This window comes from Quercus robur, chromosome 9 (assembly GCF_932294415.1).
Source record: "Quercus robur chromosome 9, dhQueRobu3.1, whole genome shotgun sequence".
NCBI lineage: Eukaryota > Viridiplantae > Streptophyta > Magnoliopsida > Fagales > Fagaceae > Quercus > Quercus robur.
The window spans coordinates 17,865,191-17,877,507 of NC_065542.1; the positions used below are offsets into that span (position 1 = coordinate 17,865,191).

The window sequence follows — 12,317 nt, forward strand, 5'->3', positions numbered from 1 at the left end:
AATAGGAAATTAGCAAAGTTAGCCGCAAGAAAGTTAAAAGGTATTTTCTTTCAAAAAAAAGGAGAGATAACTTACCCTCCGCTCAGCAGCAAACACAGGATGAGGGGTTGTCTTCCTTTTGCTACCTCGGGTTCTGCTAGCCAAGGAAGCACCTGTAGGTGGTAATAGGGTGGCAGGCTTGGATTTGCCGACAGATTTAAGCTTGGCAGAAGCTTTCTTACTCGGTACAGAGATGTTTATTACTTTGACCTTTTTCTCCCAACCGGGAGGATAATCGCTAGCATGCCAGTACCATCCCTTTTTCTCTGCGTCCCACTCAAAGATGGCTGACCGGTTCTATCTCGTAGCATACGCCAAAACAAATTTGGAAGGAAGAAGCAAGTGAGGGTTAACCAAGATGACCATACCAAGCCCATCAGAGGGAATAAAAGAGAAGTCACGGCTACCCACTAGCTCATCCACGAATATAGTCATCACTGCTTGCCAATAACCGTGCATGGGAGGAGTACAGAGGCCCCCCCTTAGTGAACCGGGAACTGTAACGGCACTGAAGCGCTGCCTCCAAAATTCAAAGGTAGTATGCCGCAGAAAAGGGCGAACCGAGGTAGGAGATTCTATAAGAAAAGAAATGTCATCGGGGATATCCTGATCTAACCCAAACTGCTTTCTTACCCAGTTAGCAGGATAGTGAACGAACCTAATGCCTTCGTCGGTTAGGTAAGGCAGCCATTCGGCATTAGTGGCTGCCAGATAAGTAATCCCCGTTTCATCAAAATTAGCCAAGGGGGTAGTTGTCCCAATGGTGTCAACAAACGAACCCATGGCAGAATCTATACATGTGTAATTTGCACCCAAGTTTCTATAGGCCCTCCAAGAAAAACCGATGCCCTCATCAAAAGACTCAACAACAGAATAACCAATGGGCTTCAAGCCAGACCAGCGGAAAATCAGACTCAAACCTACCGTAAAAGTCAGTAATTATCCTCGGACATGTTTGGTACTTATCTCTGGCAAAACGAGTAGGTCTACACTTTGCCAAGTATTGAGCACAACGCTCAAATAATAACTGCTGCAGTATGGTATAGTGGACGGAAGAGGTCACTATATGGCAGGACCTAGCTTGACTCTCATCACTACGCAGAATATCTAATTAGACATACAGATGCCCCAAGAACATGGGGGCCAGCGGCAGGCTCACCCCAGTAGAGATTTTGATGGCTAAATGAAAGTACAAAGGCTTTATGGCATAGTGGGGGTGGAACCCAAAAACAAATTTACAAAGCCAAAACCCAACAAAAGCTGCGCGGCGAGCAGCTTCAGAAAACTTAGAAGAAGAACTAACCCAATATGACAACTTGGCGTTTCCAGCCATCCTTTTCCTTAGTTCGGCCTCAATAGCCTCTTCTTCCGAAGAAAACTCTAGAGTGGCAAGATCGGCATCACCAAGAATAGGCAGAAGTAACTGATTGGCCACATCTTCGAGGGTAACGGTGAGTTCACCGCACGAGAAAAAGAAGGTGTGAGTGGCGGTACACCACCGTTGGACCAAATGTCGGAGGTTGTAAAGGTCCCGAAAGTTCGACAAGCAGTGAGATGAGACAATAGCTTTCAAGACACCGGCTTGTTGCAACAACCCCATGAAGCCCGCATCAGATAACTCACTGTCGACCCATCCTCTCCAACCCAAGGCAGTGCCAGACCCAAATTCGAAATGAATAGGTATGGGGAGCGAGATACCTTGGTGAATGGCTAGATCAGGGATTGAAGACGCTAACAGAGCCCAAGAGACGCCGGGGTTTCGCCGGACAAAGGCAAGCCATACGTGACCCGGTGGCGGGGCATAGTCACCAGGAACTTTCGGAAAGTGAGGATGGACTTCATACCACGGATCGATCAAAGGGGCGCATTCACTGTTGGGGTCGTGCTATGTCTCTTCCCCAGCGAACTGCTCCAACTCGGAGTGTTCCGTCTCCTCGCCTACGTCAGGAACGGCGAGAGAGTTAGAAGCGATTGCCTTCCCTTTACGACGGGAAGAGCCTTGGCTTTTCACCAGCGACATGGTAAGAGGACTTAGTCGGAAAAGATGGGTATGGGTGTTTGAAAAGGAAAAGACAGTGAAGAGTAAGAGACGGAGAATATGTGTTCTTGGAAAGGAAGGAGTTTGTGTTTAAAATGCAGAAGGATTCCTCTTTAAATACCCGGGTCATTAATAACGGCACGAAGGAAGGCAACGAGTCAGCCATCAGAATGGGATGAAATTAATGAAACGGCAGCTATGCTTAGAGAATAATTGCCAAACTGGGAAATTCGAAGAGACAACCCTGTTAGCAACAGGAAAGAAAATATATATATATATAATTTATATATATATATATAAGAAGGGGTCCACGACTTAAAAAGACCTGCGAAGAAAGAAGAAAAAGATGAGAAGAGAGAGGACAGAAATGTCTTTTCATTCACATATGAACCGTAGGAACGTTTCATATGTTCAGGGGGCTAAATGTTGAGGGCCATTTATGAGAATCCAGGTGGAAAGAAAGAAAGCCCAATAACCAGGGCAACAAAGCAGATAGCAAAACCATTAGGCCCAAGTGGTAGGAATAATAGATTACAAGCCCAAGAAATAAACAAATGGGTCTTAAAGAGGCAAGTGGGCTTGAAGAAGCCCGGAAAGAGAGAAATAGCATCCCATGAGCAGTGTATGAGGTAGAAAAGCAAAAAAGGACCGCCGCAGGCCCAAAGGAATGCAAACTAAGAAAGTAAGGGATTTATGGCAGGCCCATAAACCCCAATGATAAGAATAAGGTTATTGTAACGGAGAAACCCAATGAAGTTAGTAAAAAGCCCATGGGAATGCAAAGTTAGCAAAAGGGCTGAGGAAGCCCAAAGAAAGCAAACGGGCTAAGGATGCCCAAGGGAAAGCCAAAAGGGACATGGGAGCCCATAAATAAAAGCAAACCAGTGACCATGCCAAATCACTGGGAGAAGGAATAAACGGCTAGCCTAAAAGAGGCCCAGCAGGATTAAATCATTACAGCAGGAATAACAGAACGATATTGCAAGAAATGAGCGAAACCAAGGAATGGGCCAAAGAAATGTAAGGCCCATCATCAAATAAAGCCCAACTCCAGAAAGGAGTTGGAAAACAAAAAGCAACCCACATGAGAGGTCAATGAACATGGACGGCGAACCTCCAAGCCACGGCAGATAAACAGGTAGCAGGCAAGTTTTGGACACATATGGAACGAAGGCACGCGTAAGGCCCAGGCACCACCAGCCTATACCCAGCCAATACAGTGCATGGTGGGGTCGGGGGGTCAGAGATTCAGAGGGCATGGTTTGGTGGTAGGGAGAGGAGAAAAATCTATTCTGAAGGTTCCGGCTCAAGCTCTTTCGGGGAGGTGTCCTGCTGGGATGGCTTACTACCCAAAAGAGGCAAGCTAAGTTGGAACTATTAGGTGCATGCCATGAGGGATAGGGAGAGAGAAATAACCCAGACCGTAGCAGGAAAGGGTGCCACAGCAAACTAGCAAACAAAATACTCTTCCTTGCCTGGCGATGGGAGGGCAACACACAGACGAAACAGTGACAGTCGGCCAGTACACCCATACTAGATAAAGGGAGTTAAGAGCTAAAATAGTAAAATCTGGTCACGGCAAGCACTATAAAAGGAGGGGCTTACTTTGAACAGAAAAGGGAAGAGGAACAACGGAAACTGTGACTAAGAAATAGAAAACTTAAAAGAGATAGCAAAGAAAACGAGTGAGAAGAAAGAAAGGAATAGTGAGAATTAGAGCGGTGGGCATGCACCGATAGATTGGTCCCTTCTCTCCCTCATGAAATCTGGCCCTCTGTGAAAACCTCGAGAGTATCTGCGCAGAAAAACCACTCAGACCCGTTTCCCTCAGGGTAGTTAACCTCCATGGCAGGACTCTTTCCAGAGAGATTGACCGCATTGAGAAGGAACGTTCTTCTCTTTGTGGCTCTGCTCCTGCGGATTGGATTTTTGATCGATTTTCCCTAATATTCTGACTAACCCATGCGTATTAACATTTGATGTCCTCTGTTATGCTTTTTCTCTTCCGTAAAAAAAGAAAACAATTGGTATTGCTGTTGTAATTGATTTTAAGGGCTATTTGGTCAATTCCCCATTAAGTGACTAGATATTTTCTGTTTATTTTATTATTACTATGTCTGCCTGCCACGATTTGTCTGAAACAGTTTCGCCTGCCGTGAATGCGTCCCTGGCAAACTTGGCCTAGTTTGCGCACAAACCGAACCAACATAAGCTGAAGCTGGGCCGGTCCCAACTCTCTTATCTAGAAAACTTGGGCTTAGTGCAGCAAGAGGCAGCCCAACACCACTAGCACAGCCCACCTCCTTACAATAATTATCAAGTGAAACTTAAATACATCGATCAATAAGCCACATAGTTATGCTATATTGCTATATTGACAGCATAAAAAAAAAAAATACATGAACCTAAGATGTACATAACTACATATACCTCTAAAAAACTATAGACAAATAATAAATTTTATCCAAATCCCCATGGATGAATCGCACGTAGGATGGATCACAGCTATTCTTGGAATATCCACTTTTATTCTTAAGAGTTCATAGGTTCCCTATGGGTGAACCCAACATACCCAATCTTGCATGTTGCTTTACTAAGTGAGACAAAATCTAGTATCACAATTTATCTCACAACTTTTTTTGCCATAATTGTTATGTTGCAAAGTGTGAGTGGTGAAAGAAAAATGATAGGTTCAGGTGTAAGTAATAGACAACCACTCACAGTCTGTCATGTCAGAATTATAACAAAAAATTGTGAAAAAGTGTGTAGTCCTAGAACTACTCAATAATTGAAGCTTAAATTAGATGATGAAGGACAAGCCACATATGTTGCCATGCAATTGAACATACTCAAAAATCAAAAAGATGCATCCAATCCCTCACCCCCAACATCACATCACAAAACAAAAGCACAAAAATACACCAAATTGCCGAAAACATGTACTTCCAATATTGCATATATATAATATTGCCTAGTAATTTTGCAATTCTTATTCATCATATTTTGCTAATCTTACATGCATGATATTCATATCAAGAATATCAGCTTAAGTCCATATCCTTTTTTGTTTTATATAACCCACTAACAATCATTCATACGCCTTATGCAGGTAGCCTTAAGTACGTGCTCGGAGATATAAAGACTTCAAGTCGATGCTGCAGTCAAATTTTTTGTGTGTAATTCCTTGATGTGCTCTAGCAATTTATCCTGAGGTGGCATACACTCTTTAATAAGTGGGATCCCAAGGAAATCTTGGAACCAAGAATCGAGTAAAGGCATGGTCTCTGCATCAATCAGCTTTATGCCTATGATTTCCCCAGCCATTTGAGCCGAGCGTCCAATCCAGCCAGCAGCAATATCCACAAAGCCTATTGTTTCACCCCCAAAAAAGCGCTTCCCCTCAAGACCACTTTCAAGAATCTTCAAATTCTCATGAGCTTCTTTGATAGCTCTCTCTTGTTCCTCCCCCCTTTTGCTAAATGCAGCCATCAGTGCTGGCACACACTGAAAAGAGTAGACTGAATTAATGTTTTTAGAGTTTGAATAAGAATTTGCTATTCTATGCTAGTTAGCTCAGATGGAAATTGCATGTTAGCATGTACTCATAAACCTGCACGAAAATCTTGTGCTTATTTTAAGATTGTTGTCTTGTAAGAAAAATCTCTATAAAAGTCATCTAGCATTTGAATTACCAATAGTCATCCAACGGATGCATGCATTCTTTTTAATGAATAAGAGCATAATTTAAGAGCTATCCCCGATGATCAGGGCTGTGATAGTTGGTGTAACCAGCATAGTAGTTCATATAACTAAGCTCATGGAGAAGATGGCTTCTTCTCTTACCTTATCATCAACGAATTTGGCCCAGAACCGTGCTTTGGCCCTTTCATATGGATCTATTGGAAGGAGAGGATTCTGCTTCCACACCTCATCAATATATTCAAGAATTATGAGTGACTCTGCCAAGGGTTTATCATCATGGACAAGGACTGGAATTTTTTTATAAACAGGGTTGTACTGCAAGAGCATGGGACTTTTGTTTTGGAGATCCTCTTCCACATACTGGTACTGGATCCCTTTCAGTTTCAAAGCCCACTTTACCTTAAGGGAATAAGGACTTACCCAGTTGCCTAGCAACTTCAGAGAGTCTTCAGCCATTCTTAATTTCTACAAAGCAGGCATCTCATGGCAATTTATAGATGTACCTCTCCGAATGTCTAGAAATAAATTTTACTGAAAGTCTAAAAATAAACTTTGACTAGCTTTTTAAATAAATATTGACGTCTAGAATAATTTAGCCGCCTTGATGGACTTTTTTTTTTTTTTTTTTTTTTTTTAGCACATGTCAAAAGAAAAGAAAAAAAAAAAAAAAAAAAAAAAAAAAAAAAAAAAAAAAAAAAAAAGAAGGCAGAGGGAAAACCAATCCCACCATGGATGATGACCAAAGAAAAAGAGAGAAATTATCAATCAATCAATATAATAAAAGTTGGGCATAGAAGCTGTAGTTGCGCCAAGTGGCTACACTAAATTGCAAAATTTTTTAAAAAATTTAAAAAAAATTAATATTTTTTTTTTGTACTTATCTTCTTCTCCTATAATTTCTAAATTGATAAAAATCTTAAATTGACTACAATCCAAACTCTTCATCTAATCCTTTTATTATTATAATTTATAAGTTGATAACAAATTTTAATTTGATTACAATTCAAAGTCTTCATCTAATCCTTTTTTTTATTTAAATCAATATAATAAAAGTTGAGCATAGAAGCTGTAGTTGAACCAAGTGGTTGCACTAAATTGCAGAATTTTTTTTAGAATTTAAAAAAAAATTAATATAGTTTTTTTTTGTACTTATCTTCTTCTCCTATAATTTCTAAATTGATAAAAATCTTAATTTGATTACAATCCAAACTCTTCATCTAATCCTTTTATTATTATAATTTATAAGTTGATAACAAACTTTAATTTGATTACAATTCAAACTCTTCATCTAATCCTTTTTTTTATTTAAATTATATTACTACATGTAATAAATAAAAAATACGCTCTCAAAGTGATAGAGAAAACAAACAGGTTTATTCTTTATTGTCTTAATTTATTGTGTGGGGATTTTCCCGCACACGCTGATTGTCCGTTTTTGCTCTCAGTACCAAGTATGGGATTTGGGATTTTTTGGGTGCTTTGACCCTATAACAACCTAGTCCCACATCGGCAAGAGAAACGCCCCACGCATGCCTTATAAGCCCTTGGAGCAAGGCATGGTGTACCACTGTGTGGCTGAGTGGTACACCATGCCTTGCTCCAAGAGCTTATAAGGCATGCGTGGGGCGCTTCTCTTGCCGATGTGGGACTAGGGTGTCACAGAGTCAAAACACCCCAAAAATTCCAAACCCCATACTTGGTACTGTGTGTGGGAAAATCCCCACACATTTATAATTTGTGTTAATTTCTTAAACTCTTCTAAAAATTTTTTAAGGGGTTGGTTTAAAAAAATTGCAAAGTAATTTTCTAATTATAAACTACTATGCGCTAACTTCTAACTACCAAAACCCACAATTGAAATACTAATCCATATGAGATACCATTTCCAAAGATTAATATCTTAGCTATTATATATTAACGCTAACTTTTATATATATATATATATATATATATATATATATATATATATATACGAGGGGTTTTCTACCTCCTTGCATAACAAATGGACTATAACAAGAATTAGCTAGACAGGGATAAGACTACACCACCTCTTTTCTACAATATATGTTAAATTCAAATCATTTTTCATGCATATTCACACGCTACACGAAGGAATTATAATAAGAATTAGCTAAATAGAGGTAATACTACACCACCTCTTTTCTACAATATATGTTAAATTCATATCATTTTTCATGCATATTTACACGCTACACAAAGGAATTAAAATAAGAATTAACTAGACACGGCCACAGGGGTAAGATTATACCACCTCTTTTCTACAATAAATATTAAATTTAGATCATTTTTCATGCATATACACACACATGTAGCATGCAATGCACAAGACTTTAAGTTTAAACTTAAACTTGGTATGGTGAAACTCACTTGAGTTTCAGTGCCTTCTTCCATGCTTTCAAGGACAAAAATTAAATTCTCATGTGAGTCTCTCTCTACTTCAAATTTTTAAATGTTTAATAATTTAGATTGTTCTTAATTATTGAATTGAGGTTTCACTTAAACATTATTTCAATTATTGTTTCAAATAGTTTTTAATTATTAAATTCAAGGGTTTTCCATTTAAATATATATATATATATATATATATGTGTGTGTGTGTGTGATTAATTGAGCCTTAAAGTTCAATGTATTATTGAAAATCATTATATATATATATATATATATATATTTTAGGTATCTCTACCATCTTCCATTCAATTTTATATATATATATATATATATATATGTGCATATTATGATACCTTAGTTTCACACAACATGCATTCATTATATAACTTAAAAGTAAAATATTCATTTATTTTTATTATTTATTTTAAGTAAATTAATATAAAAAAAGAGTTTTTCTAGACAAGGATAAGACTACACCACCTCTTTTCTATAATATATGTTAAATTCAGATCATTTTTCATGCATATTCACAAGCTACATAAAGGAATTATAATAAGAATTAGTTAGATAGAGGCAAGACTACACCACCTCTTTTCTACAATATATGTTAAATTCAGATAATTTTTCATGCATATTCACACGCTACACAAAGGAATTATAATAAGAATTAACTAGACAGGGGTAAGACTACACCACCTCTTTTCTACAATAAATATTAAATTTAGATCATTTTTCATGCATATACACACACATGTAGCATGCAACGCACAAGACTTAAACTTGGTAGGGTGAAACTCACTCAAGTTTCAGTGCCTTCTTCCATGCTTTCAAGGACAAAAATTAAATTCTCATGTGAGTCTCTCTCTACTTCAAATTTTTAAATGTTTAATAATTTAGATTGTTCTTAATTATTGAATTGAGGTTTCACTTAAACATTATTTCAATTATTGTTTCGAATAGTTTTTAATTATTAAATTCAAAAGTTTTCCATTTAAATATATGTGATTAATTGAGCCTTAAAGTTCAATGTATTATTGAAAATCATTTTATATATATATATATATATATATATATATATATATATTAGGTACATGTACCATTTTCCATTCAATTATATATATATATATATATATATATATATGCATATTATAATACCTTAATTTCACACAACATGCATTCATTATGTAACTAAAAAGTAAAATATTCATTTATTTTTATTATTTATTTTAAGTAAATTAATAAAAAAATAATTTTTCTTGACAGGGATAAGACTACACCACCTCTTTTCTACAATATATGTTAAATTCATATCATTTTTCATGCATATTCACACGCTACACGAAGGAATTATAATAAGAATTAACTAGATAGAGGTAAGACTACACTATCTCTTTTCTACAATATATGTTAAATTCAAATCAATTTTCATGCATATTCACACGCTACACAAAGGAATTATAATAAGAATTAACTAGACATGGGTAAAACTACACCACCTCTTTTCTACAATAAATATTAAATTTAGATCATTTTCATGCATTTATACACACATGTAGCATGCAACGCACAAGACTTAAACTTGGTAGGGTGAAACTCACTGGAGTTTCAGTGCCTTCTTCAATGCTTTTAAGGACAAAAATTAAGTTCTCATGTGAGTCTCTCTACACTTTGAATTTTTAAATGTTTAATAATTTATATTGTTCTTAATTATTGAATTGAGGTTTCACTTAAACATTATTTCAATTATTGTTTCGGATAGTTTTTAATTATTAAATTCAAGATTTTTCCATTTAAATATATGTGATTAATTGAGCCTTAAAGTTCAATGTATTATTGAAAATCATTATATATATATATATATATATATACATATATATTTTAGGTACCTCTACCATCTTCCATTCAATTATATATATATATATATATATGCATATTATAATACCTTAATTTCACACAACATGCATTCATTATGTAATTTAAAAGTAAAATATTCATTTATTTTAAGTAAATTAATACAAAAAATTATTTACCTATAAATTTTGATTAAATCGTGCATCGCACGGGCATAATGCTAGTTATATATAATAAAAGTTGGGTTTAGACGCCATGATTGCGCCAAGTGGCAACACCAAATTGCAAAAAAAATAAAAATTTAGATTTTTAGATTTTTTTTTTTTTTTAAATATATATATATATATAAGAGTAAGTTTTCTTGAACCATAATTTCTAAGTGGATAGAATTTTTCTTCAGCTATAATTTTTAAGTGGGTAAAAATCTTAATTTGATTAAAGTTAAATTACACTAGCTGTATTTTTAAGTAGATAAAAAAAAAATCATAACAATTAAAGGAATTTGTCTTTCACTTAAATGTGACTTAATCTGACGCGTATGTAGAGATGGTATGGCACTTTTCTGGAAAAAAAGACTGATTTAGGCTGGGTTTGTTTTGGCTTCAAATCACTTTCGGAAATGTTTTTCCGTAAATGCGGGTGTTTGGGTGCGCAAGGAAAATTGGGTCAAACGGAAAATCATTTCTGTTAATCATAAAATATGCCTTCTGACCCTGTAAAACCATTTCCGTTTGTATTTACCTTTAAATGAATTCCGCCCCAAGAAAATAGAAGAGAGAGAAAGAGAGAAATAGCAAGGAGATCGCAACAGAAGCACGGTCTCGTCGCACCTAGCACTGGCGAGATCGCGCCACCTGAAACACCGGCGAGATCGCATCCCAGCACCAGCGAGATCACACCCATCGGCGCCGCCACCCAAGCCCGATCATCTCCACCCAAGCCCGATCCACCCAAAACCGATCTCGTCCTCGACCCACCAAAGACCGAGCTTGTTCTCGACACACCGGTAAAGCCTAGATCATCGTCCTCAACCCACAGCCCCGCCGTCGTGCATGCAACCACGATTTGGGTCAGATCGTCTACTCACGATCTCGTCGCCACCACCCATGACCGATCTCGTCATTTTTTCTCTTGATCTCGTCGTCACCGCCGCCGCCTCTAGATCGACCCACCCATGACCGATTGCCTCTATCTTTTTCTCGATTTGCCTCTCTTTTTTCCTCAATCACTCACTCTTTCTTCCTCCCTCTCTCAATTTGATCGAGGATACAGTGTTTGATGAATGGTTTTTTGTTTTGAGTTTTGTTTTTTTAAGTTTATATATTGAAATTTTCTATTATAAAATTTGTTTGGGAGCTGAGAAAATGTGAAAAACTTGTAGAAAATAAGCATTTTCAGAATGAAACCGAACACCTGAAAATATTTTCCAAAGTAATTTTCATAATGCAACCAAACACTTGAAAATATTTTTCTTTCCTGAAAATAGCATTTTTGGAAAATATTTATTTTCCGGAAAATATTTTACATTGAACCAAACACAGCCTTAACAAAAAAAACAAAAAAAGACCGACCTACAATGAAAAGTGTGACTAAGGCCAACTATTAATGGACACGTTGATTTGTGTATATACTTCACGTGGCCCAACAATTTGCATATCACATTGTGGTTTAATTAGCTTTAGACTTTTTGTTCATATAAAATTTTTCAACGTGGAGTGTAGGTGTATATATATATATATATATATATATATATATCAAATATTTCATAATTAATACCTATTATACAATTCTTTTGTGCTATTATTCTTTTCTTCTACCTACAATCTCTATTATTCTATTCTTCTACCTACAACATTACAAGTACATATTTGTTTACTCTATTTTTTTTTTTCCATCAAATTGAATATATTTTGTGTATTTGTTTAAATTGATTTCCTTAAGTTTAATCCAATTTAGAGAATTGTTATGGATTGTTAATTGATTTTTTTTTTTTATAATGTTAGTTTGATTGTTAAGAAATTATATAAGAAATTGAGCTTTCATGTCTAATTGAAATTAATTTTTTAGTTTTGCGGTGACTCTTAGTTGGTTAACTATGTTTTTTTAATTATATATTATAATATGTTTTTAATTTTTAATTGCCGCTAAAGGGCTTGAATCAGGTTAGTGCCTCCATGGAACCATAACTTGCACAGACCAATGAGGCTGCATTGCAATTTTTTTTTTATTAACAATAATATTATTTTTTAAATATATTATACTCTTGGCAATTGTTGTG

General features: G+C 36.1%; 1 protein-coding gene across 1 annotated transcript; it reads right to left on the minus strand.

The window, feature by feature from the left end:
* Window positions 1–5,003: 5,003 nt before the first annotated feature.
* LOC126700353 (glutathione transferase GST 23-like) lies at window positions 5,004–6,258 on the minus strand. The gene is made up of 2 exons (XM_050398455.1): window positions 5,921–6,258; window positions 5,004–5,581 (listed from the first exon to the last, which is right to left on the minus strand). Exons 1-2 carry the CDS (start codon window positions 6,233–6,235, stop codon window positions 5,222–5,224), a joined length of 675 nt encoding a protein of 224 aa, XP_050254412.1. The 5' UTR covers window positions 6,236–6,258; the 3' UTR covers window positions 5,004–5,221.
* Between the last annotated feature and the right edge of the window lie 6,059 nt (window positions 6,259–12,317).

Bases quoted from the DNA above. Each gene is read 5' to 3' on its own strand.
- LOC126700353 (XM_050398455.1), bottom strand. From the start codon at position 6,235: ATGGCTGAAGACTCTCTGAAGTTGCTAGGCAACTGGGTAAGTCCTTAT. The intron at 5,582-5,920 runs GTAAGAGAAGAA...TACTCTTTTCAG, and splicing joins CCAAATTCGTTGATGATAAG to TGTGTGCCAGCACTGATGGC.